We start from the raw sequence: 26777 nt of genomic DNA, 5'->3' as shown, positions 1-26777 counted from the left end.
AAGGATTACCACCACAATTATTTACACTGAAAGCAGAGAGGCATATCCATGTCAAGATGAACTGGTCAAAAATCAAAAGCAGCTGGATGATCTGAGATTTATCTCAGTATAATTTTCAGGATTGAAAAAATAGGTGTTGGTCAAAAGCTGATCAAGTTTTCATGACTCCTCTACATCAACGACATTACAATTTAAAAAATAAATCTTCCTTCAGTAACTGAGGTGCCAGTATCTCCACTGTAAGGAGACTTTTTGTAACTTCCCATCATCATTCAATATGATGTATGTTCAGGTAACAGAGAATGGCATGAAGTATTTACAGTGTACCTCAGTGAATGGCACTAGTCCCACATGGGCAGAAACATCTTGGAAAAAATTATCATTTGGTAATGGCGGTCTATCTATGGAAGCCAAAATTTGACTCTAAATCTGGTTGACTTGATCTGGATAACAAAGGAACACTTCCTTACAAAATGAAAGACCAGCATCAGGTAGCTACTAAAGGCAGAGTAGAAAATGAGTTTTACTTTCACTGCAAAAATTCCATCACCAGGACTTAATAAATGTTTTAGAGTTTCAGCTTTGGAGAGAGAAGATAGCTTGTCCAAAAGATCATGGTCTCTGAGGTCAGGTTTCCACTGATGACTCTTCAAAATCGTCTACTCCCCCTTCTTATTACCTCAGGTTTTCCACAGAAAATGTAGTGACCAAAGGAGAAAAATCTAAGTAATAGGATGCTGGGTAGCTCTTTAATCAATACCCAGGACCAACAGGCAAATTAAGAAACAACTGACAACACTTGATGAAGTAGTCTGTTGATATACTGTCTTCCTCAAAAAACACCTGTTTTAACTTCTTATGACAGTGTTTCAAAACAAGTCCAGTATTTTCAACCAGATTTTACACCATATTTACACCCTCAATATCAACAGCAAAAAGCTGTGCTCAGGCTATGCCATAGTGAAGTTTCCAACAAATCAAACGCTCTTCTCAACCTCTAACTTTTTATTCAATTTGCCTGTTAATTCATGATCTTGGCAGACTGCACCATGCTTTTCTATGTATCATGATTATTAATTTTAAGCACAAAACTTTAATTATCAAATGCTGTACAAGCTTGTGATACATACCAGTTGTTCCTTCTGCTTTTCTTGATTTTCCTTGTCCAAAATCATAAATTGGAACAACACTGAGGTCATATGTAGTTCGCGGCTTAAGTCGCTTTAACACTATGCTTGTAGCAGGAGCATTTACTCTTGCAAACATCTGCCTTCCTCCACTGCGTGGTCGGTAGTACACACGATAAGACAAGACTTTCCCAGGTGAAGGTTGCCATGTAACTCTCATTGTATTTTCTGTCTCGTTGTCTACTGTCACAGTCCTGGCATTTGGTGACACTTTTCAGTGTAAAAATACGGATAAATATTTACTTTGTCACATAAAGACATGTTCAAATGCATGCCTACAAAATTCATTCTGCTTCTCTGTATTAAAAAAAAATTTCACTCTCTTTAAAATTACAGTATTTGATTGTGGGGAAGACACAGGAGAATCTCACAGACCATTGTTAAATTATTTTTTAATTTTAATGGACTAAACAAGCATAAGTGTGCTTCCCCTACGGAGAAAAAAAAAGAGGGAAGTATAAATTACATGATGACACAGCATAATTGGGAGTTTTATTTAGTCACACTTTTCAGTAATCTGTTAAGTAATGGATTCAGCACTCTCAAATGAAAGTGATAAATCATAAAGCCTTTTTTTTTTTAATGAACACAACGTCCTATAAAGTTAAGATTTTCTAAGTTTTGAGTTTACAGATCTGAGAAGGTACTGGTAAATGCCTAAACTGCTGGGTGTTGGGTCTCCATACAAACTATCCTGCAAATAGTGGTGACTTTCCAAGTGCTTGGAAAATCACTCACCGCTATTTGCAGGATAGTATAGGTGCTGAAATAAGCACATGGACTAATAAAGCATTTTCTCTACAAATTGTAGCACTCAGTTTCTAAGAGATATTTTCCAGACTGTACAAATGTTCAAATGATCTGAAGTGAACTGAAAGGTATGTAATGCTGGCTGTCAGCCGGAATAAACCATCTAGGTTTTGGCAAAACAGAACCTTCTTGGCATGCCAGAATCAGTCAGTATTCATCATATGGTAAGGTAGGCTTTGCAGGGTACAGTATCCTCTCCCAGTCCTAGGAACTGAGAATTTTTAATTGTGTTTGCAATATAAAGATGCAATGTTAGTTAGTCTCAGGTCTGGGTCTGTTGATAGGCCTGGCAGCAAGTTCCCTCAGGCAGCACACTGAGAGAAGCAATAAATTACAAGGCTAAGCTGCCTACTTAACCTGGAAAAGGCTGGACAGCTAATGCTGCTGTTCTTGAAGAAAGAAAGAAGACGTGGTACAGCAGTCTGCTTTGACTCTGCAGAGCCAGCTCTTACCAATGGCAGCAACCACTACTCTTGCAAGACCTTAAGAGCAACTATATTGGGTCAAGGACAGAGGTTAACATAGTTCGGCAGCCTGTTTTAAATAGTAGTCAAAACAGATACTTAGGAAAGAGTACAAGAACGTGTAAACACGCATGATGCTTGCCCAGAGCACTGCCTCAGGCTTCGTCTTCCCATGGCCCCTTTAGGCAAACAACAGAAACATCAAGGTCGATCCAGGGCATCCCTTCATTCATTCTGTCTCCTCTGCTTGCCAGTTCTTGCTGGCAACAAGCTATCCTTGGTTTCTCAGTGTTTTTTTTTATTTTGCCTACACTGCAGGAGAGGCTTGAGCCTGATTTGACTAACAGTACATAATGTTTATCAAATAAGAAAAAAGAGCCTCAGGGAAGGTAAATAACAAACACTTTGAGGACTGAAATTGGAAAGGGCAATAGCTTGGAAAGGAAATTCATTGAATCTGTTGGAATTTACCCCACCTTTCCTCCTTACTCTATCCATAATATTTCTTCCACCTGATTTCCAGCAGTCACACCAAGCCTATGAAAGGCTGGCTTCACAGTAATTTGTAGACACAATCACATCTTAAGTTGGAAGTAATTCTTGCTGAATCCAAACCTACATGACACAGAAGAGATTTTCCTTTTTTTTTAATGGTCAAACAAAAAGCCAGAATTGACTGATCTGAGGTGGCATTTTGGGTTGGGGGGACTTTTAGGAAAAAAAGAGGTGAAGAAAAATAAGGTCCATTTTCTTTAAAATATGATAATTTCATCAAGAACAGAATGTTACAAATGGTGGTAATGTTGTTCTACACTCACCGTCAGTAAAAGCCTCTCCTTCTACTGGGTCTCCTTCTCCACTGCTGTAGGTTGCATATACTGAAATCCTGTATTTAGTCTCTGGCTCCAAGCCTTCTAGCACAGCATCCACCGTATTTCCAGGGACTCTCTTCTCTCCCATTGTATCATCATAAAGTGATTTCCATACTATCCTATAATCATTAACTGCTCCTGGAGCTGGTGTCCATGATAACCCAACTGTAGTGTCGGTTATGTCTGTGGTAACCAAATTACGTGGTGAACCACGTTCTGCAAGAAAGAAAACAGCGAATTGTCTCTAAAATACTAATAGCAAAAGTTAGCAAAGTACAAATGGAAAAATAAAATTATCATAAAAGCTAAATCAAACTTTTCCCATCAATAATAGTTTCAACAACATACATTTGCAGTTCCAAGAGAAAATTGATGGATTTTTCAACAAAATGCTCAAAGCTAAATTTAGACTATGAATGATCCTATCCCTTACCATGTAAGACACTTAGCCGTTATGCTTTAGAATAAGCAAAATAAAAATGGCATTAATCAAAGACTTGGAATGAAGCCAGTGCTTAAATGTGCTGCAGCTCATTTAAGTAGATTTTAATTCTCAAGTAAATAATGTTATTATTTCATTCATTCATCTTCATCCTCATTCGTGTAACTTTTTTCTGGGGGGTAAATAAAGAAGACTTTTACCTGAATGAAACAGTCCTTTCTCTGACAATTTTACCTTCTTATTTAATAGTACTATTCTTATCTCCCAGCGTACCACTTAACAGATCTATCAGCTATTTCATTTTATGTTTACAACTCATTTGCAGTGTGTTTCCTTCATGCCACAATTACAGCAGAAAACAGCCTCCATCTTTCCACTCATAAGCCTTGTACCTCTTTCCTCCCTGTAGTTTGTTCCAGCCAGCTTGGAACGAAGGAAACAGCTCGTTAGTCTGTGAAACCCAGTTGTCAGCTGGATGCATGACTCTCACCTAACACAGCAGAGTAATTCCACTCTTTAAAAACGGAGCTCATTGGTCTAAAGTGCTGCAGTGAAAGGAGTGCTTCTGTTTAATGTTTAACATACATCTATAACATATGTTCAATTTTCCTATTGCTGTGGCTGGCTTTTGATGGCATGAAAGGAGTGCTGACTGGTGGGTTTAATGCAATGGGCTCACTGTAGCAAAATCTGCAAAAGGGATCTACAAAACCAGATCCACATACACACAGAAGCGCTCGGTTCTTTGGCGTGTATTCTCTGTGGCCTACAGGATGTTCCTGAGAGACTGCTTAGCAAGAGGACTCAAACACTTGAGGTGGCCTCAGAGCATCACAGTTAAGTTTTACGTGCATTGATAAAAATATATCCCTATAGTATACCACAGCAACCACAGCACCAGAGTCAAAATTCTTTGAACACAGAGAAATTCAGTACCTGTCCAATTTCCACTGCTCAGGCTCATTGCAAGAACAGACCTCACTCTTTTCAGAAGCCTGAAGTAGTTTCAGCCCAAGACTGAGCAATAAGTTGCTCCAAGTCATATACTGTGTTTTCACTTTTCATATTCATTTGTCTTTCACTTCCACCACAGATCTGCAACATTCCCAAACGTAATCCCACAGAAGCAAACAGAACTACCTGTAGAAAGGCTTCATTTTGGAAATATCTCATTGCCAGCATAACTTCATTAAAACTGAGCCAATGAATCCCACTTGGCTTCATGATTAATGGAAATTAGTAACAACCTATCTGAAAACAATGCTTACAGTATAATGAAGATTCATCAGCTATAAAGATTACAGAATCAGAGGGTACCACTCCAATCATGAAGCTGACTCTCAAATATAGATAATAGAGCATGTAATAGAATTCCTTTGTGTTGTGGGGTTTTTCTGATTTTAATTCACAGTCTTGGGACATCCCATCATGTTCTTCCGGAGGCAATTCTTTTTCCATCCTAACTTTGCATCAGTTCTTACAATTTTACTCTTCAAAAGTAGAGTCTACTCTCTTAGCCTCACAATATAAATCACCACAATTTATGGCACCTCTTCAAAAAAAAGGTTAAGATACAGACGTTTTGGTAAAGTTCACTTGTTTGTCATTTCACAACAATAACAGCTGCATATAGTGAAAAGGTTATAGTGAAAAGGCTTGATTCAGCTCATGCTTCAAGCATTCTCACTGAATTCAGTGACTGCATTAAATGAAAGCCAGGGCAGAATCTAAACTCCAAAGATCAATTTTCCTGGAAGCCTGAAAAAAAGATTTGCCTTGAAAAGTAAATTACACCAATTTTTCTGTCTGCTCTTAAGCTTCTACTCCCAAATCTTGGCTTTTTCATACAAGAAAAAAAAAATATTAAGGCAATCCAAATGGAAAAAATATGGAAAACCTAACTTGATAGAATGCACAGATGTCTCCTAATAAAAACCTTTCTTTCCATATTTTAATGTAATATAAATATACAAGTCACTTTATTTTGGCTACTTTAAAACATGGCTCTGCCACAACATGATTTCAGTATTAAAGTATCTGCTACCACAGCACAATTTTTTGCAAGTCTACTCTTGAACACTACAGCTAATGATATATGTTGGAAACACTGCAAAAATAATGGCATATTTAAAACCGTTATTGATTAAGTCATTATTGAGGTCATTAAATAACAGAGGAAAATAATTTGTTTGGAACGGACTGTAATGAACACCAGTTACTGTAATATGTTGGTTCTGAAAGAAATCTCCTTTGGAACTAAATGTCTTTTTTTTATAAGGCAAGGTAAGAGAAAGAAAAGGGACTGGGATTCCTACCAAACCACTAGAACTAAATGGAAAATTTTTACTTCAAATAGTTGGAAACTGCTGACAAGACAACTTACCTACTAAAGGAAATTAGACTTTTTATATGTTACACTGCAACCAAGAACATTTCTTTAACATAACACAGTAACTTGATTTGCACCTCATGTGTGAGGTGGAAGTTTACCAACAGCTTTTTTCTGCTTCACTGGATCTCCCACAAGTGTTTTTGTATAAGGGGAGCAGCTGTGTTTAAGATGCAGTCCAACTGTATGTCTTAAATTATTAGAATTCCATCAAGTATTATCTAAGCTGCTACACTCAGAGTCAAGAAACATATTTATGCTCCACAGTAACACTGGTATAACATAGTGACTAGCAAACATACAATTAGACCTATGAGAGATTTTTCCCTTGGATTAAAACAAAATACCTAATTACCTTGCTTAAGGTTCACAAAAAAAAAAAAATAGAAAAAATCTACAACTGTAACACCTAAGTGGTCATTCTGTTCTTTGGTCCATGTGTTCAGAAATGCTTGCTGTACACCTGCTTCTTGCCTGCTTGTTTAAACAGGATTGCTAAGGAGTGTGGAAAGACAATGCACACTGTAAGAAAAAAAAGTGCTGGCTGGCTGGCTGGCTGGCTCACAAGTGGTTAACAGTCAAGAGACTCCTGCTTTTTCCTGACTTGAAATGGAAGTTAAAGTATGGCCACCACTTCATACAGCCCCCGAGTCATCAGCAAGTGAGGAAGTAGCAGTTGGTTTTTGAAAATTATCCCCTAACAGGCATTAGGTCCTATGATGCTCTGGAGCACCAAACCAGCTGGTGTAAGCAAAGCTGTAAGGCATGGTATGTACACAGAAAAACAAAGTGCTTGCACAGACAGGTCAAACCTCTGCCTGGGCAAGCAAGCCAGTTGGCAGTTTCAGGCTATCAGATTCTCTTCAGCAGTCTTGAGCTCAGAGCTGCAATCTGCCTACAGTGCCTTGCACATCTCTACCATCACTTAGTGCAGACACACTCTCAAAAACTAACTTGGTAACTTTCAGTCAGGTGCTTTTACACCCAGTTCTGGACTTCTGCAATGTCTAGTTTCCATATTAAGTTTTTCCATGATATAATGTTAAAGCAGTTTCCCTGTGTCCACTTGGCTCACTTCCCATAGCTCTCCAGCAATCACTGTTGTTACTGAACACAAGACTGTGAATCAGCTAAAATTAAAATGTTGACATTCATAAAAATCAAATGGCTTATTCAAATGGCTTTTCCCCTCAGAAACATTTACACAACTCCAGCTGATTTCAGTGGGAGTTGTACATGCAACTTCGGCCCAATGTGTAAACAATTTTCTGTATGTGCTCTCAAAACCAGCTTTCAAAATCAACCTGCAGCAGTAAATTTCACGCAGAGCCATGTTTCATTTAAGCTAAACATAGGATTGATCTAAGCCAGCATCCTAAAAGGTCAGAATCAACTAAATAAATGAGCCTTCTCTTGCAGAGACATATACCCAAATTTTATGGCCTGAGTCCTGCCTTGTTTACAATGGGATACATCAGGACTGTCCCATTAAGTCAGCAGTCTAGGTCAACACCGCCAAGGATCCAAGTGCATGCATCAGATAAGATGGTAGCATCTCATCTTAAAACCTTAAGGTTTTACTCTAATGGTCAAACTCTCCTCAGAATGGGAAGAGGCAGTCACTTTGGTCAGCTGATATCCCTCCCTCCAAGCCACAAAGTAGCTGATTATTCCTGGAGTACCAGCCCTCAGGCATGTAGAGATGGGATGTGGACAAGGTGCACGGCATAGTCAAGGACTTGCTACACAAAGGGAATGCTCACTTGACCTTGTTAGAGCAGGTTTCTTCCTCTTCTGCTACTGGAAATGCAGAAACGTGAGAAGACGCAAACCAGGAGAGTTCTGACCCACAACAGAGGGACTTTGGCCAGAGCACTCCTGAGTCCCTGCACTAGGATAAAGCCAACAGGAATTCATACTCAGTCCCTTTAATATTTTATCTGTCTTTTCCAACAGTTAAGTAGTTAACACTACTCTCAACTGTCCAGAAATATCTTTTTGTTATTGATTCAACCTTCCCGTGTTAATTATTTTTCTATATTTGATTTCCTATATAAAACTAAGATAATTTTCCACAGGTTATCAAAAGTCACTTTCAAATGTCAGACTCAAAAATCTTGGAATGTATAATTTTAAAAATGCATGAAACAGCATTATTTCTCCTGAGGACACTGAGTCCTTGTTTCTGTCAGGACAGAAGCAGCACTACGCAGTCTGAACACTACGTAAAGTCCCTGTGATATGCTAAAAACCTCATTGTAAGAAAATGTCACTTGAAGTTGTACTATTCTGTCTGTAGGAGGTCATTAATTTCTAAAGCATTCTTATGTTACTATAGAAACGGCAAAAAGAAATCATTTATTTACCAAAAGAACTACTACCCATTTTCTGACCAAAAAAAGAGCCCCCCCCCAAATCCCCAAACCTAATCTCTAAGAAATGTATACAACAGAAAATAACTTAAAACTGAGAAGTTACTCAGTCATGACAACTTTTTTTTAATATATTGCTTCAGTACAGTCTAATTCCCACAGCACAAATAGCTACCCGTCAAATGGGATGGCAGGATTGGGGCCTTTATCACTGAAACATAGATTCTCTTTCTAAAAGGGAAGAGACTATGACATAATTATCCCTCAAATTTATCTCCTGAATGTAATACACTACACCTCTTGTTGTTTATTCTAAAATGTACAAAGGTAAGAAACAAAATTGGTTGACATCTCTGCTAATGTAGACTAGCAGTCTCATTTATTTCAAAAGAATTACATCCATTTACACCAACAGTGTTTCTAGCTTAGGAACTCCACTGATATAAGTGGAAATACTTTGAAATTTCTCAGTGCAAGCAAGACGGGGATCTAACCACTGAATCTTTTTTTTGGAAAAAAAGTTTTTTCTAAATTTCTCTGAAATTCATACTTAAAAGTGGAATAACTCCCCTGCTTAGAGTCAGTAACTGAAATATTCTTAAAGCTGTTCTGAAAAACTATAACTGCCAGCAAAAGTACACTCATAAAATAGATCTGCAGCTCTCAAACTTTTCATACATTCATTAGGATTAAACATTTCTGTGTAGACTGCTTAATCTAGCAATTAATTTGTTTCTTTTTAAAAACAACTGCAAATTATGAAAGTTAATCTATTTAGCAGCTAATGTACAGTATGTTCTTTTCATCTGACAGCATGCCTTTAGGCAGAAAACCAAATTCTTGCCAGACTTGCAACCACCTCTCTTATTATAAAACAGATTAGAAAAACAGTAGCTCTCGTAAACTGCTCACTGTCTGTTACATTTACACTCACTGCCTCACCATGTTTATCATTGTATTTTATTTCTGGTGTATGATGACTTGGGTAAGATCATATCATCCCCCAAAAAATTGAAAGCGAAATGATTTGTTTGGGGTGTTTGGGGATAAGAAGGAGACTTTTCCCTAAAGCATTCCTGTGGATGTTTCTGTTTGCTTGTTTTTCAATCTGTATTATGTATCACCAAATATAACCATCAGTGCTAATTTGTTTAGTTCCCCCAGTTGTCACAAGCCTTATTCCACCACACGGGAAATGGCAGCCTGCACTGATTTAATTTACTTTAGCAGTTTCAACGACTTAGTGTGAGCTGAGGGAATCACAGCCACACAAATGTGTCTGAGGAAAATTTTCATGGCACCTTTATAGAAGGGCTCCAAGCAAAGCTGCCTGGTGATGGATGGATCACCATGCATTTTTGAAAGTGAGAGGATAAAAGTGGAGAGTTTTCTACAGCACGTATTTTGCATGTGTGGTTATGTTTAATGCAGTATGAAATAGAAAGCTCCAGAATTTCACCTCTGGATGGTACTTCATAACTGCAGACAAAATCAGCCAGTGACTAAAGAGGCTGTATAAAAGATCAGAGCACTATAAATTTCCAAAAATCTGGGTTACTGAAGAAGGAAAGCACACTCCTTCAACAAAGGGGCAAAAACATTGTTTCCCTTTTCCAGCTCTACAAACACAAAAAAGAAATAAACCCATTCTCTCTGAATAATGATTACCTGTATCGTATGGAACAGCAGCCTCAGAAATTAGTAATTTTCTGATTACTCATTTGCTAAAGTCTCTGTACCGTATTGTCTGTGAACAGTTCATAAAATTCTGATTCTCTGGCATGTGTTTGTCTTTGGGCTGGATCAGATAGCTACACAAACAGCTTATAGAAGAGATTATCTACAGTTAGTTGGGGGAATATTTGCCTTCTCTGTTTTATGCAGAGAAACAATAAAGGCAAGCATACACTTAGCAAAAAGAAAAACAATAGGAGAAGCAGAGATTACCCAGCTGGTAAATGATACCAAGTACATAGAATGATTGCTGGGTTGTGTGGATTGATTTTCCTGAGTATCCTGAAACAAACAAGTCACTTCAAAGCACTGAAAAACTGCCATGCGGAGCAAAGCAGGGAAGAGGAGGAACTTACAAGAGAAATTTGTAACTGCTCCAAAATACTTTGGAGATAACATACATAACTGAAGGACCTTCAATGAATGCCTAGGCAGACATGTTCTTGCAAATCTTGCTAGAGCAGTCTAAAAAAACTATCAGTGTTTCTCTCTCTGCTACCCTTGGAACCAAGATACAGTAACTGACCATGTGAGTTCTCTTACTACATGCAAAGCAAAATAAATCATTACTGAAGGCACTAAGAATGTTTGTCTACACACTTAGTCACAGGGGACCATTTAGTGACTCAGTAAAATTCCATAAACATCTGAGAGCTTGGATTTTTCATTTCCTGCCACTTGACTATACAATAGTTGGAGAAGCTACTGTATACAGCTGCTCTTTTCTCACTTTCCTATTAGTGCTGAAAGGTTCACTACACCCAGACTGATTTCTCTTAGACTACATATCAATACCATAAACTAACAACCATCCCAGTTTGAAAGGCAATCTCAAGCCTAGCTCTTGATATGATGATGAACTGAAGTGGCCAGCAACTATGGCATCACTGACTGAATAGGTTTGGTGAGAATTCATATGGTGAAGACATCAAGCAAGCCCCACTGGGATTCCTGATACAGGAAAATACTTAGGTGCTCAGTACTTCACTGCTGTTGGCAATGAAAAACACACACTGCACTATTTTGTTTCCCAGACACTATGGCTCATGGAAAAACTAACCGAAATACTGAAAAACTAACTGAAATACTAAACACATTTTTATGCTTCCCTTCACAGCTTTTTTGTCATTACTGTTGATAAGTTTATTTCTCCAGGAGTTAAGATCTGTCCCATTCCCAGCCTCAGTCAGACAAGTTATTTCACCTAATAGTTAGTCAAGTATTCACTTCACTGACCTGTGCAACTTTTCAGCTGAGTCCAACCATATTTATTTTAGCTTCACAGGCAGCATCACTTCTTTTTTCCGCTAAAATTCGAGTTTTGAAGGTTGAATGTTACCTTTCAATTCCAAAATCGCAACCCTTTTATTCTTAATTGTCCGGTTTTCCTCAAAAGTTTTGTCTTTTTATCCTTCAATGAGGTAAGGCAGTACCATACAGTGAAATATTGTCTTATATGTACTTCAACAGATATTCTGAGAACCTGTCATGCCATTAGTCAGAGGGTCTTTTAAAATATCTATGGATCATATCCAAAGAGTTTTGGCATAATTCAAGTTTTTTTATTACCTCATGAAACTGCAGATATACTGATTACTGAAATACATGGTGGATGTTCCATGAGGAAACATCATGAGTTAGGCCTCTGCTGTCATGCAAACAGAAATTTGTATTCTATTCTTTACCTTTGATCACCCTGCAATGACTGACATCTGTATATGCTCTTACTAACATTCTATCTAGCCAAGAAAAATTTAATAGACAGCTTATACAAAGAGTAAAGTTTTTCTGGGAGTGCACCCCTGATAGGATTTTCAAATCCATCTGAATCTTCAAAGGATATGCGTTTGAGTCACAAAGCTATATCTGTCAAAATGATAAAAGTAAATTTAATTTGGTTTTCTCCCAGCTGAGGAACGGAATAAAAAGTAATTCAGTTAAGTGGCAGGATGCTCATTTATTCATATTTACCACAAGACAAAATCTGTCACAGAATTTTTGACCATAAGGTGTTTAAATTCGGTTACTTTGAGTAAAACCTCTTACAGGAATGCTTCTGTGTCCCTTTAAGTGCAACATCCATTTTAAACTCCATTTGGTTGCATATAAACGCATTCCTGAGCTATAGTCAACTACCCTTTTAAATTCTTTGACTCTTCTTATTGACAGTTTATCACTGCAGAAAGTCCAAATCAGAATCAGAGTCCTCCTGGGGCCAGGGGGAGCACTGAAAGAACAAGACAGTCTCTACCTGAGACTGAACTCTGGTTTTCTGATGACTCTGTCTTTTCGATTCTGCTGTATTTCATTCACTGCTGTCTCTATTTAGAATGTGTTTTAACTGAAGCTCTAGGCAATGCCTTAAAAGACTTTTCTATTGCTTAAGTTTTATGATAGGGTAAAAGCTAAGCTTATTTTATGAATTTGGAACACACTTGATCTCTCCAAAGCTCCATGTTAATAAAGGGTTTCTCATGGCTTTACTACAAAGATACTCAACAAAAACCTTACCACCAAATGTAAACAGTTAACTTGGTCAGCCTTCACTAAAATTTGAGGCTCTATCCATAAGGAAGTGGAAAATTCATTCTGTTTAACAGAGAGACAGACGCCTCTCAAGATTTGCAAATGAAGACCAGGCATTCCTCTCTCCACTGACAGCACACAAAAAAAAAAAAAGCAGGGATATCAGGCTCTTCTGTCCACTTGGGATCCAGTCTGCTCTTGTTCTGAGAGTAAAATTTGCATTCCAGGATGTACAGTGACTCAGGTTCAATGGAAAGAGTAAAGGACACTAGAGCCTTGTGTGGGATGTGAAGATGTGAAGATGTGAATTCAAACTCTCACAAACTGAGTAAGGCCTACATCTCCATGCTCCCTCTTCCCCCCAAAAAAGTGTTAGACCTAGTAGAATACCATACAAAAGGAAACGGCACCACCACCAACAGAGAAGTTCTCTAAGTCCTGATCACCTCTGGCTTTTCTGGAGGATACAGGTAGAATCCAGTTACCTGTTCTCCTTTATCTGGATCTCAGGAGACAGGTTCTTTTCTCCTACAAAAGGAGGATTTTGGATCTTGCACGGGTAGTGAAAGTGAGCGAGTTAGGGAACTTTCATCATGAATTGCAAGGTGCCTGATACACTGAGACACAGTGCAGCCATCAGAGAAAGTAGGTGGATTGGACTGTTGTCCGAGACTCAGGTAGTGAGGCGGGCAGGGGGTTGGTGCCTAGCTCTCAGTTGCTCCTTCTACAGTCAATGGACAGAGATATATTCCTTTGAAGGAAAAATTAGATCTCAGATGGACTACCTGCCTTCTGGAAGTATCTGCCTTTCTTCACTGACCACAGAAGAATCCTAGAGAGCCCATGCCGAAAACTGCAGTGTTCAAATAAGTGCCTAAGTTTTAGCGGGATGAATTCAGTGCATTGGTGAATCATTGGAACACTTTTTTTTTTTTTCAGTTTCCTATTTAAAATAGGTTTTCTGGTTTGTTTCCTAACTTATGTCATAAACAAAAAGTTAAACTGATGGAGAAACTGAGAACCAAGTATATCCCTACTATAAGTCCATTAGCATCAATGGATGAGTTTTAATTCCACATAATTAATCTATAAGATGTTTTCAAGTGCCATGCCTACACAGCTGCAGTGCCAGACTTTAGCAATACACACCTGGCCAGCATAGAGCACAGTCACACTTCCTTTCATGGCCTAGGAAGCAGCTTTCCCTATCCTCTGACAATTAACAGATGACACTGAGAATGCTCACAGAGGGCAAGTCTGAGAAATTCTCTGCTCAAAGGCAGAGTGAGAGCAGCCTCCCCTCCTTATAAGAAAGTCTTTGGCTTTGACTTAGCTTTTGCCAACATTCTGTTAATGCTCAGCTCCGGGTTCTTACTCCTATTAGTTAAAAGCAGGATATGATTCATTATTCCTATGCCTAAGACTAGATGTCTCTTCTCTAATGCAAAAATGGTCCCCTGAACATCTTTCAGTCTCTGTACTGTAGAACCCTGCAGATTTCAAACAGATGAGATACTTTAACCCCTTAACTTAAAACCTGTTACATTAAGAACAATCTGCCACTAAAACTGCTCAGAAGTTGAGAGTTCTAAGACAAAATATTTCACTGAGGCTGATGTGGAAGTACAGTCAGTTTTGGTTGGTGCTTCTGGCATTATCTTTTTCAAGACAGTCAGTCCCCTCCACAACTAGTGATTTGACCCCACTGTTTTCTCTGATGGACAGTAGGATTGGAAAACCCCTGTAAAGTAGAATGTCTTTATGCCTATTTTTCATTCACATATTTACTTCTACAGAAAACTCAGGAAGACAGTACAGTTTAAGACACCTTAAACATCAATTAAATAAATGAATGATTGTACAAAAACAATAATTACCTTCAAGTGTTTCTCCCTCTCCAGAAAGGGCCTCTCCTGCTCCAGAGGCATACAAGGCAGACACAGTCAATGCATATCTAGTGGCTTGGTCTAAGCCTTTCAGCACTTTAGAGGTAGTGTCACCTTTCACAGTCACTTCCTTAGTTTCTCCTCCTGCGACTGGAGTGTATGTTATAAAGTACTGCTGCACTTTGCCAGGAGCAGCACCCCAAGATAGCTTCATTGTTGACGTTGTAGCATCAGAAACTCTCAAATTTCTTGGATTTCCTCGGACTGCACATGTCAAAAGATGTTGAAAACAAGTTGAAGCAAGCTTCACTTATTGGTTTATTTTTTCAAGTTACCACAACATAGGATTTAATGCTGAAAAAAAATAATTCCTGAATAGCCTGCACTAACACTGCTACAGTATAACTTTACTGTAATCAGGATTGTACAATTCCATCCCCACCCTCCTTAGGCAAAAATGCTCAATAAAGTCCTTTTGCTCCTATTTTTTTCTCTTAAAACAGGCTCAATCCTCGAACACTTATGCATACTAGCACCTGAATATATGCTCAACTTCAACATGCAGAATAAAGTCACAGACCACCAATGAAATGTGAAATTGATACATTATGGTTTCCTACAGAGTTCTTTTTGATGATAGATTTTCTGATTTCTAACATTTAAAATCTCAGTGATGTTTCACCAGTGATCAGGACATTCGTACAGTCTCTGTACTCTTCAGATTTTTTTTAATAAGGCATGATACCTGTTAAAGGATCATACATTTTCATACAAGCTAAGGCTACAGTGATAACTTCAGTAAATTAACTGTCTCATTCATTCCTTGCTAGCCATTCAGAACAAAGTGCAAACAGGGTCTGAATTTGCTGAAAAGAAATATAATTTATATCATTGACAATATGAAGAATCATGAGGGCAATTAATTAAACATACAGGTAGATTCTTCATGCAAGTTATGTTGCCATATTAGGTGCTGCAGGTTCAATAGACTGCATTTTAAAATTAAATACTACAATTTTGATAAATTATATTGTCTTAAATTACCTCTCAACTAGGCTTGAATAATTTTATAATTCTCTGTTCATCTGGGATAATACATGTGACCCATATGGGTTATTCTCTTTTCAGTAGGAATATGTTAGCATGCAGGGAGTGCTTCTCAAGCTTACTATATTCATAGCATTGGTTATGTACCTTCATCAGTTTTTGCATATCCATTCAGTGAATTCCCAGGCCCAGACTGATACTCAGGAATAACAGATACTTCATATCTTGTATCTTGGATCAAGTTCTGCAGAGTAGTTGATCTTTCATTTGCTGAGACAGTCACTTGTCTCCTTTCTCCTCCAGTAAGTGGTCTGTATACAAGCCTGTACCGTAGGACATGTCCTGGAGCTGGAGTCCAGCCAACTACAAAGCTATCAGTAGTTTCATCTGTTATCCTTAAGTTTCGAGGAGCACCTTTAACTACAAAAAACATACACATACAATTTGTAAATACTTGCTTTTAATCAAGTAGTATCTGAAGTGAAACCATTCCAACCATCCTGTTACCTCATCCAGTTTACCAAAACAACAGCTTATGTTGCCCTCCCATTGTTTTAAGGTACACAAACCATTAGTCATTTCTGAAAATTTAGAGCCAGAGTTACAAGCAGCAGTGCAACAAAGCTGTCCCCAAAAGAACAGTAATCCCAGTTTATACAACCGCTTGTGAAACTTAAGACAGTCTGACTGTGTTTAGCGGTAACAGCAGAACTAAACTATGTAAGCAACATTTGGGCACAGTGGGGAAATTTCTTAATAGAACAAAGTGTACAGGTTTCTTTGCTGTGGCCATTTGCTTCTGCACCACCTCCATGTACAGACAGCTGTCAGATACACCTGACTACACACAGGCAGCTCTCCTGTTTTAAAAATATGACCAAGCTAAATGCAACAGGAAAAAAAAACACTAAAAGAGTTCTATTTCTTTAAGTTAAATTTTCACAACAAAAAATACATTCATCGCAATACGAGTTGCATCTAATGTTTAAAAAAGGCTTCTGAATTAAGTCTCAAACTCAAAGACAAGAAATAGCTTGTTCTGCCAGAAATTAAGGAAAAACTGTGGTGAATCATTTAACCTAGCCTGCTCCTTGACAAAAGATATAGCAGCTCAGGTCATTTCATATGAAGTCAGTGGGCACACCAAAGAAGGACTTGACCCTTCTGACATACATTAGTATCTACTGTACTGCAAGTTGCCTAGCAGTATGTAGCATTGCTATTTAGGCAAAAAGAGTTTTGTTTTTTGTTGTTTAAAGTATAATTCAGCTGGAACTTTATATGCCAAAAGCATTGTTCTTCAGTGTTAAATTACAGACCTGTTAAGAGTGGAGAAATTAATAATCCTAGTTTGAAAGAAACAAACTTGTTTTCTACTAATCAGAAACACAACACTCAATTTCAAATTCTTTAAAATCCTGAAACCAAAGTGAGTTGCCAAGAAAGCTGTCTGGCCCAAATTGTTAGCTAGAGCTGCATGGAGAGCTGCTGATGTTCACATGATTGCAGAAGAACTCTGTCTTCTCAGACATGTTGGGATTTCATTAGATCAAGATGCTCACAATTATTTAAGGCAGTATCAGTTACGACATGGGAACACTGATTATTTTTATTAAAGCTATTCCTTCTCCTGTCCTTTACGCTCACAAGCTACATATTCTACCAGCCAAGAGCTTGCCTGTTTTCATAAGGGAAAGTTATGTGTGGCCAAAACATTTCCATTCCATAGAGTCATGGAAATATGCACACCAACAGAGAAAGTTAAGTTTGTATCTTCCAAACTTAACATCCAAACTAAGCTGTTTTATAAATGTGTATTTCTATCAGTCCTAAGAGGAAAGAGCAATTAACAAATTTCCATGCTGTTTCTTTTGCTGCCTTGGAACCATTTACATCACCAAAGGTCACAAATGACAGCATGGAATAAAGAAAAAAGAGTAAATCTATGTTTTAAAAAGTATGATTTAGTCTAGACTGAGTATTCAACTACTGGAATAGAAAATCAAATTTACTGTCATCCTTCTCCTTTAAATCAGTGGAAATGCATCATGGCAACTCTATCAAGAAAAAATATAGCTGCCATGCTTAAATTTACAGCCATTGGTCACATAAACTCACACTGACATTAATGGAAGTTTTGAATCAGTAAGAGTTATTGGATCAGACCCATGAAGTTCTGCTTAGAAACAGCTGACCAAAAACTCAGCCCCCTTTAAGCCTGTGGTATATAAAACAGAATTTCTATTCATGTAAGTTAGATGTAGACAGAGCAAATTACACAGGTACATGCTTGACTTTAAATGTATTAAAGTCAACATGCATTCCAGCATCAGTCATAATTATCAAATAGAATAGAATAGTTCAGTTGGAAGGGGCCTACAATGATCACCTAGTACAACTTAAGTGTATATTACACATGCCAATGAATTTATTGACAACACACCATTTAATTCAAAAATAGGCCACTGCAGAGAAACACAGCATCCATCCAACTTTCAGGGGAAATAAAATCCAATCTTAACAATTTAATGTTGGCCTATTATTGGAATTTTATATCTTTACCAAATGCATTGAGAGACAACAATGTTTATTCTCATCCTGCATACCAGTACAGCTTCTCAGCCTTATCTTGCTGTTCCACATACACCCATTCTCTCAATTAAGCAAATTCTTATCTGAACATATGACTCTCTTGTGTCTGAGAATAATGGGAAGCCTACCTTCTAAGGTGGTTTCCTCTCCATCCAAAGGAGGGCCATCACCATCTTCATATTCAGAAATCACACTGACTGCATAAGTAGTTTCAGGGAGCAAGTTGGTGAGGACTGAGCTAGTACTTGAAGCTGGTACTGAAACAATGAATTCATCTCCACCGACTGCTACTTTATATTTAATGAGATAGGACAAAACCTCAGATCCAGCTGGAGACCAGCTCACTTTGAAACTGTCAGATGTTACATCAGAAAAGACCATATTCTTTGCAGGTACGTAAGCTGTACAGAAATAAAAATGCACAGATAAGGCATACTTGCTAGAATATTTTTTAACACAAAATCTCTAAAATAAATGAAAAATGTCCTTCAATAACTTGATTTATTCTAATTGAACAGATATTTTGTTACACATGCAACAGTATTTGTTTTCTATACTTGCTTATAGCTATCAAATTTCATGAAGATCATATCTAGGTTGTCTCAAATCATATGACAATGAGTAAAAGCACCAACTCAGTGATTTCTAGATCAAAGGAGAACAGTACATCTAAAAAAAAATGTACTTATGAAAACTTAAGTTAGAATCTGATAATCAAGTTGGGTTTCCTCTTTCATATGTCCCATGAACAACAATAACATTATGCCCTCAATGGGAACTGAGAATCCTTGGCTAGTTGCAGATCTAGCTTAGAAACAGGACAAAATAAATCCCAGTATTTTTTCACTACTGGAGTCAAAGGGGAAACAAGGAACTTGACATGAGGCACAAACACAAACCTGTCATCCTGGGCTTGTTTTGGTTGGCCTAGTCAGCCTAACAGTGGGGATGTTAAGACTGCTTGAGCCCTCTAAAACAAAGGCTGCTTTGCTGGTTTGTTCCTCAAAGCTATCCTGAAACAAAAGGCTTATTTTTAAAGAGAGTGGGGTTTTCAATACTGGGGACTATTCAATGTTAGTGTTGTACTAAACATAGGTAGGGACACTGAGGGCGCAACTAATCATAAGTAACTTTAGCTGACCAACAGTTGGTCATTCAGAAATCTTTTGAAAATTATACATTATCCAAGCTCACCAAATTTGGATGCTTGTGAAGGATTTCATGTGCTACTTCATCGCAGTCTTTACAGTTAGATTGAGATCAATATCACCTAGCATCTGCTGTCTCAAACTGTCTTGGCTAAGACCATTTCAGATGGCCATTCATTTTACCCTAAAAATTAATCAAATCACGGTCTGGAGGTGTCAGCGTTGTTCCATTGCCTTTGAACTTCTAAAAGACAAGCTTAGACTAGCTACCTCATTTTGGGCAGCTAAAGAAGAATGGCCCTAGTAAGTAACTGTTTTACTCAAGACATTATTGAGTGTAAAAGCACAGCACATCCACTAAGGTCATTCCTGATAGACACACACTTTAATAACTTTCTAGATACCTAGGAGGGGAGGGAAAAAAATATTTCTCCAATAATTTTTTTGATCTTCATTAATTTTTCCCCTTGCTTTTAATATGTTTGAAAATGAGAACTAAATCCTCAATTATTAAAATTATCATTTGTATATGGACAATTTCATCAATTCTTTAGGCAACTACAAGCACAACACATAAAACATTGGTTCAGACCTTTTTTCATTACATTTTCTACATGTCTCTACGTAATAGTAGTTACTTACATTTTTTTCTTATAGCAGCCAGTTCCTGCTCAATCCGTAGGCAGACAGACTGTGTAAGTTCAAATGATATTCTTTGAAAAGCATCAAAATCTTCCACTGTGTAAACATGGGTTTCAGCAGGAGGTGATGCAATTGCTTCTAACTCTGTACGCACTGCATCCTTCACACCAACTGCAAATATTTCTACATCTGCCTCCCTCAGCTTTATTGCAGGTTCTTTAAAAGCATCTGATGATTTTCCATCAGTAATAAGAATCATGACTCTTGGCACATTTGGTCTTGATCCTTTGCTGGTAACAAATACTTTCTCCCTTACATACGTCATCGCTTTGCCTGTGTTGGTAGATCCACCTCTGTAGGGGAAGGTGTTAATAGCCTGAATTATGTCTTCCACTCTGTTGTATCTGTTCAAAGAAAACTCCATATGGGGATCTCTACTGTACTGGACAAGACTTATCTGTACTTTTCGAGGTGATATCTCAAAGCTTTTAACTAACACTTCCAAAAAGGCTCTTACTTTAACAAAATTGGCAATACCAATGCTGTAGGAACCATCCACTAAAAACACAACATCGGCTTTTACATCCACACCACGTGAGCATTCTGTAAAAAAAAGAATCACTGCTATAAAGAGGTATTCAATAGCCACAGCATTATAATTGCATCTGCAGTTTGTGTATTATACCCAGTTGCTTATAAAGGAAATAAACCATTCTAAGTAAAGCTGTTTCTCATAATCAATAAAGGTATTATATTAAAACAAGCATCAGAGGTTTAAACAACAAAAAAAATAACATAGTAGCTCTTAACTCACCCACTTGAACTTTTACTTGTTGTGTTTTTTCCATTATTGTTATTGGCTCACTGGGGGTCAGTCCTTTCATTGCATAAACATTAATTTGATACTCAGTGTCTGGAGAGAGATCTTTAACATTCAGAGCAGTAGTCTGAGGACCCACACTCAGTACATGTTGTTTTCCACCTGCTATCATTGGAATGAACTGCAGCCGATAGCCAGTTATTTGGCTTGGAGATGGATCCCAAGTGATCCTAATAGATTTTGAGGAGACCTGAGTGGCCATCAGATTTGAAGGAGGTTCCACCACTGAAAGAAATCAAAAGCAAACCCAAAACATTAATTACAATTATGAACAGATTTTCTTCCACATTTTTATCTCTGGAATAAATTTAGTCATCTTTGCTTTATCTTTACTAAAAATCCTTTTTTTTTTTTTAGCATAAATAAACAGAAGTGAATTACAGGACAGTCCAAATGAGGGATCAGTGTGAGGGTAGAAATATAAACAATGCATTTGTGGTCCTCCAAGTGTAGTAGAAGTTCCAGGAGAAATGCTGCCTTGCTTTAATACTGTTTCAACCAGAAGTGAGAGCTACACCCACAGAAACACAATAGACAGTGTGAACAAATGCAGACCTGAGCAGAGCACTATGACAGTGGAGTCATCTCTGCTGCCGTTTTGGTCAAAGAATAACTAGTTACTTAGAATTTTACAGGGCCAGAAAGCATCAACGATACAGCTTGACATTTGTGTTTTCTCAGCATTCTCCAGTTTTTATTCCTTGGTTCTTAACCTATTACATATTCTGCCCCTTCACCAAGCAGGTTTTTCCCTTTAGTACATTTCTCCATAGACGCTATGCCAGTATCCAAATTGACTGTATGAGACTCTGATAAACGCATATCATTGTGTTGCCCTTGAAACTATGGAATAATGGAGCTATTCCAAATCTACTGCGTCACATGTTCTGTTCTCCTGCATTTAAATGCACAAAGCTGAGACCTGTGTTCCACACTTGCTAAATGAGGCAATGGATCAAACTCCAGAAATAAAGCAAAGGAAGCAGGGATGGCCCCTTAAATACACACTACCATAAACTGAAGTCAATAAAAACATTTATATAAAGTATCTCACCTTCTTCTCCACTAACGAGTTCACCTAGTTGTTCATCAACACCAGAGCACACTTGCAAGATAATTTCATTCTGTATATCCACAATTCCATCAAAATTAGCCACATTGAACACATGCTTCAGTGAAGGCTGAGATGCAATTAGCTTGAGTTCCTTTGCATCTGCTGCTTTGATTCCTAGAAGTTGCAACAGACAGGACTGTGTTAAGTGGCCATAAAATTACAGACACCTGTGAAAGTATCAGAACGTCCTAGGGTAAAGCTGAGCTTAATTCTGTTCTGTCTTCTGTCATTATCAATAACCAAACTACAAAATAATGATTAATGCAATGAGGTGACATACTCCATTTTCAACCCGAGAAAATAATATGTTATCTTCAATAAGACCAATATGTCAAAACTATGCTTGTCAGTCATCTTAATCTCCATGTAGGAGCTACAGAATTACTATTGAATTGACACAACTGGTATGTTCCACTCTGGAGGGCACAAACGACCCATTTCAAGGCACACACATGGAAAGAGTAGCATAGTGAAAATCTTGAAATACAGAATCTGTAAAACCTATAACTTACTTCTTTAGGAATGTTAATCTGTCAATCATTAGAAAAACTCAACATACCCAAAGAAAAAACTTCAACTCCTATGTTGCGAAGCTCTCTTGCAGGAATTTCAACTTCATCTTGAGATTTTCCATCCGTAATGACAATTGCTACTTTGGGAAAGCCTTTTCTTGCTCCAGCAGATTCAGTGAAGGTGTTTTGAACCAGGTAATCAATAGCCTCACCTAAAACCAACACCACAAGTTGTGTTTTATTAGGCTTGAATGAACTAGGATTTAAAGCAAATTTAAATTATAAAATGAAATGCTGAATAAACACCTATGTGGGAAATCTGTACCTGTCATTGTGTTGCCACCTTTGTAAGGTATCCTTTTAATTGCATCAATAAGATCACTTCTTCTGAAATACTGATTTAAATTGAACTCCGTTCTTGTATCTGAACTGTACTGAACGACTCCAACTCTCGTCTTTTCTTCCCCAATGTCAAAAGCTGATACAAGGGCAACCATGAAGTCCAGAATATATATGAAGTTATTTCTCCCTACACTCCATGAACCATCTACCAGGAAAACTAAATCTGTCATTGCACTTATGGAGCATCCTGGAACACAAAAAAAATAAAAATCTCTGTTAGTAAATGAGCAATTGCATTCTTACATATCAGTGAGACATGTCTGACAGAAACTTCATAGCTAAAAGCCAAAACAAACACATATTTCATAGATTTATATTTTTATCTGGAATATCTTACTTGGGGAAGCATTATTCACATAATTGAACACCCATATGAGCCTTTTAGCTGCCATTACCAAAAGGGAACTGTCACCTAGATACTCAGTTTTGAGACAACTCTCACACTATTCCACAAGATCTGTTATGCCACAGCAGATGAAAACTCACGTACAAAACTTGCAACATTTTGATGTTATAGGGACATTTCATTTTGTTACCACTTTTGCTTTGCATCTTTATCTCACCATAATAGCTGCACAGGTTCTTCTGCAATGCCTTTTATCCACAGCACAATGTCTTTTGTTAATAGGACTAAGATACTCATGGACTTGCTCGAGTTAGTTGCATGAAATTCCTAGTTTCAGTACCAACTTTGCACCTTATTCTTTCAATGAGGCTTTAATTTACTTCCATCCCAGTCCCTTCCCAAGTTTTCTTAACTCTGGACAATTTTACAAGTTAACTTCATTGCTAGGCAACACAGGAACACAGTTTAACTTTATGGGGCCCTAGAGCTAGACCTCACTTATCTCTAAAACGTCAGATAAGTTGAAAGACAAACACCTTACTTTGTAATTGAGCCTCAACCTTCTTTTCCTCTGGTATCCCTGGACCACCTGTCTGAACTGCACAAAGCACAACACAGAGAGAATTAGTGGAGGAAAACAGGTTAAATTTGTAAACATAAAAGAAAAGCATGTAGGGTACTAGAGACACCAATCCGACAAGCCTCAGAACATGAAAACGCAAATGCAAGTTGTGAACATAACTCCTGTACTTACAGATTTGACAACATAGCATTCCGGGCAACAGAAAATAAGAAAATGCAAATAATTAAGAATCTTCTGTATTTGTACATCTTGTACAGTAATTTCCTGAAAATTAACTGCAACACCCTTGGATGAAATACCAATATTACCTCTCTCTAACACATAGGGAAGCTCATCATAAGTAATTTTCCCATCGTTGTTTGGGAAGCCAAGTAAGGGCAAGTGTCATGAGGATGGAGCCAGGCTCTTCTCAGTGACATCCCTTGACAGGACAAGGGGCAATGGGTGCAAGCTGGAGCACAGGAGGTTCCACGTAAATATGAGGAAAAACTTCTTTACGGTGAGGGTGACTGAACACTGGAACAGGCTGCCCAGAGAGGTTGTGGAGTCTCCTTCTCTGGAGACATTCAAAACCCGCCTGGACGCCTTCCTGTGTGATATGATCTAGGCAATCCTGCTCCGGCAGGGGGATTGGACTAGATGATCTTTCGAGGTCCCTTCCAATCCCTAACATTCTGTGATTCTGTGATTCTGTAAGCCTGAGACGTGCAACAAAATGTGCCATAGAAGATAGCCTGCTGTGCTTAACATTTTTATTTAATTAAATTTATTTTATGCTTTCTTTAATTATTAAACATAATTTATAAAAATTTTAAATCCATATTTTATTATGCATATAGATATATTGTGTCACATTTTATTGTTTGATGAAGGTAGTTAGCTTTTTTTTTTCCCCCACATACAAGAAGCCAGTCAGATACATTTGTTACTGAGGTCAATGAGAGTCTTCTTGACTTCAGCAGGTGCAGTTTATAGGAAGTATGTTTAGTTCAAAAGAACCAGTGGCTTCCTGCAAAGAATTCTATAGAGGCTGTCAGACATGATATATCCATGTTCGTCTCCTCTTACCTCTTGCAAATTATCTCTGCTTCTACTAGGAATTACGCTTAATGGAAAAAGGCTGTTCAGACAGCTATATCTGATCAGAGTTTAGGTATGTGGCAATTTTGTTGAGGAACTGGAACAAAGCCAAGTTTTGTGAATGACCACGCAGTTATCTTACTTGGTTTTCTGGTTTGTATTACAGGTACTTACTTGTCAGTTGGCCAAAAACAGGTAGACTCTCCTCTCTGTCATCGTATGAAGCTATTGATACAACATACTCTGTATTAGGTATAAGAGCTGATAAGACAGTTTGGGTAGTGCTAGGTGAAAGAGTAAATTCTTTAGTAGGCCCATCTGCAATGAATATATAAAACAGTTAATGCAGCCTTTAAAACCAGTAATATCATTGACAAGGTGATCATAAAAAAAAATGCAACAGAGAATAATGGATTAAAATCTAATAACAATTTTAGAATGATGGACATTCTTTTTTCCTGAAGTATGAATTTTGAAACATGAAACTTCAAACTAACCTGTTTTCAATAGTCAGCAAAATTACTGAAGTGTTTAATAAATTCCAGGAAATTTGAAACTTAAAATGCACATACAGAATGTACTATCATCTAACAAATCATGGTTCCATTCTGATTCAATATTATTTTTACACTGATTATTTCTCAAAGTGAAATAGAATAATGGGTGTCTTTCTTACACAGCCGTTATCAGAAAGTTATATGACATCAATGCATCATTACTTGACACATGCAATGTTTCCGCTGGGAGAAGTACTTGAATGAAGTACAGTACAATTCGCTAACTTTAAAGTAAAAGCATAGAAGAGGACCAGAGTGATTATTCTACCATCTTTTTGCTCCTTGCAAAGGAACGGCATCCAAAACATCCCCAAAGGGCAAGTGCTATGGCAAGAAAAAATCTAACTTGGAACAATCACTGCTCCTTCCTGTATGCCCTTTGCTGCTACCCAGTCTTGATCACAACCTTCAGGAATATGATAATAGCTACTCTTATACCTAAGTAAGTTAGATATAAGTGAAAATAAACCCAAGTTTTCAAAAAATTTAATGGCATAACAACATTTTACAGAACTCACCATTTGTTGGAACCACAGTTATCCTGTAACCCATTATTGCATCTGGTGGCCTTTTCCATGACATTTGAACATTATTTTCATCTATAATTGTAAAATTCAAGTCTGATGGTGGATTAACTGCAAAAGATTTATACCAAGTGGATGTTTAAAAGTTTGAACAAGCTTTGGCAAATGAATAAATAAAATAATGTTGAGCAAAGCTTACTAAAATTGTCTTTGCATAAATTTGTTTCCAACAAATATAAAGATATGTTGTTGGAAAAAGAGTAAAATAAAAGCTGACGAAATATGACAAAACATCAAAGAGTATATGCATTACAGAGGACAGCAGAGAACATATGTTTCTTGAGTTGCCAAGACATTCAAGAATGGCCAGCAAAATCAAGCACAATAGAAAACACATTTGGATACATGTACAATGAGTTCACAGATAATCACCACATATGCAAACATTTCACATAAATATTAAAGGAAATTTTTTTACATGCTGGGTGCAATCCATATGAGCATGCCAAATCACAACCTGCTTACAATATCATGAGATCATTTAGGACATTGAGAACACAGTACTCTTCTTAATTAGATATCAAAGAGTTGATCAGCTTTTTAATATAGTCTCTGCGTAGTCTTATTTCTTATCAATTTCACTGAATTTAGAAACTTGGCAGAGAAAA

General features: G+C 37.5%; 1 protein-coding gene across 1 annotated transcript in view; it reads right to left on the bottom strand.

Moving 5' to 3' along the window:
- Window positions 1-26777, bottom strand: part of COL12A1 (collagen type XII alpha 1 chain) — a 105337-nt gene that overhangs the window by 67795 nt on the left and 10765 nt on the right. The window contains exons 4-16 of the mRNA XM_068409744.1: window positions 26104-26220; window positions 25203-25346; window positions 23907-23963; window positions 22943-23206; window positions 22665-22829; window positions 22046-22219; window positions 20926-21216; window positions 20112-20714; window positions 18450-18722; window positions 15877-16149; window positions 14674-14946; window positions 3280-3549; window positions 1131-1397 (exon numbers count right to left, since the gene is read on the bottom strand). Coding sequence (XP_068265845.1) covers window positions 1131-1397; window positions 3280-3549; window positions 14674-14946; window positions 15877-16149; window positions 18450-18722; window positions 20112-20714; window positions 20926-21216; window positions 22046-22219; window positions 22665-22829; window positions 22943-23206; window positions 23907-23963; window positions 25203-25346; window positions 26104-26220 — 3171 coding nt within the window. The remainder of the gene's footprint in view (window positions 1-1130; window positions 1398-3279; window positions 3550-14673; window positions 14947-15876; window positions 16150-18449; window positions 18723-20111; window positions 20715-20925; window positions 21217-22045; window positions 22220-22664; window positions 22830-22942; window positions 23207-23906; window positions 23964-25202; window positions 25347-26103; window positions 26221-26777) is intronic.

Source organism: Nyctibius grandis, chromosome 1, assembly GCF_013368605.1.
Source record: "Nyctibius grandis isolate bNycGra1 chromosome 1, bNycGra1.pri, whole genome shotgun sequence".
NCBI lineage: Eukaryota > Metazoa > Chordata > Aves > Nyctibiiformes > Nyctibiidae > Nyctibius > Nyctibius grandis.
The sequence above is the reverse complement of the archived record's forward strand: the minus strand, read 5'-3'. Positions and strand labels throughout refer to the sequence as shown.